General features: G+C 41.1%; 1 protein-coding gene across 10 annotated transcripts in view; it reads right to left on the bottom strand.

Annotated features, from left to right (window-relative positions):
• adgrl2b.1 (adhesion G protein-coupled receptor L2b, tandem duplicate 1) overlaps positions 1-1,026 on the bottom strand; it is a 158,904-nt gene that overhangs the window by 35,947 nt on the left and 121,931 nt on the right. For all 10 annotated transcript variants that reach the window (XM_019879094.1, XM_019879095.1, XM_019879096.1 and 7 more), the window contains one exon: positions 490-612. In XM_019879094.1, coding sequence (XP_019734653.1) covers positions 490-612 — 123 coding nt within the window. The remainder of the gene's footprint in view (positions 1-489; positions 613-1,026) is intronic.

Below are 1,026 nucleotides of genomic sequence, written 5' to 3'. Positions count from 1 at the left end.
CGACATCAATAAAGATGTATTGAGTTGTATGGTCATTTATAGCTATGACGTTAGAGAAAATGATTCCACCTGTTAAAAATGACTAAATACATTCCTATATCACATAAATAACTAATAACTATTACTGAATATATGACATTATTATTATACTCTTCTTATGATGAAAAGCTGATGTGCTGCGAAAAAAACAAGGGCTGATTTGGAATCAGCACACACAAAAAAAATTACATCTCAAAAAGTTTATTGGCATTTCTAATTTAAAAAAAAATCGTAAAAATGTGTTGGGCAGCATTATTCTTTCATATGAAGAAGGCATATTTCAGCCAAACAATTGGCATTGGTGTATAACATCTCCCATACACTTTATATCGTGTCTGTACAATGTTTCAGGACCAACAGCAAAAACTCCCTCAAGGAATCGCTTTCACTGTTGACATCTTCAATCATAAAGAAATCTACTGCAGTGCTAAAGGCTACTGTAAGGCTCACCGTTCTTACTGTTGACTTTGACCGTGTTGGAGGAGAGCTGAAGCGTGGATCCGCCCCTGCTGCTCTGTGGGAACCTGAAGTCCTGCACCTGGCCGTCTGTGCTTACCACGTACACATCCATCACTGAGGTGGGCCAGTGGGCGATGGAGGGGTGGTGGGGGGACAGACAGACAGATAGAGAGAGAGAGAGAGAGAGAGAGAGAGAGAGAGAGAGAGAGAAAGAGGGGGGCATTAGTCAGCATTAGTCATGGGAGAAAACATACCCCAATGACGAATTTTCAAGATGGGGGGGGAAAAAAACAAAACAAAACAACAACTGTCAGGTGCTTGTTGAGGTTCATTGTACCGGTGAGAGAACAAGACCCCATGCAGCGCCATTAACTTAACGGCAAATGTGTTTGTAGGCTGCCGGATACAAAAGAAATAAATCACAACAAGGGGTTGTGCTCGCAAAAGGTTGAGCGTGCAGCCTTTCCTGCCGCATGAATGTCAAATATTCATAGGATCAAAAATAACATTGAGCTTTTACTTTGACGT

The sequence above is a fragment of the Hippocampus comes genome, unplaced genomic scaffold (genome assembly GCF_001891065.2).
Source record: "Hippocampus comes isolate QL1 unplaced genomic scaffold, H_comes_QL1_v1.1 scaffold85, whole genome shotgun sequence".
Taxonomy (NCBI): domain Eukaryota; kingdom Metazoa; phylum Chordata; class Actinopteri; order Syngnathiformes; family Syngnathidae; genus Hippocampus; species Hippocampus comes.
This window is presented reverse-complemented; position numbering and strand designations above follow the sequence as displayed.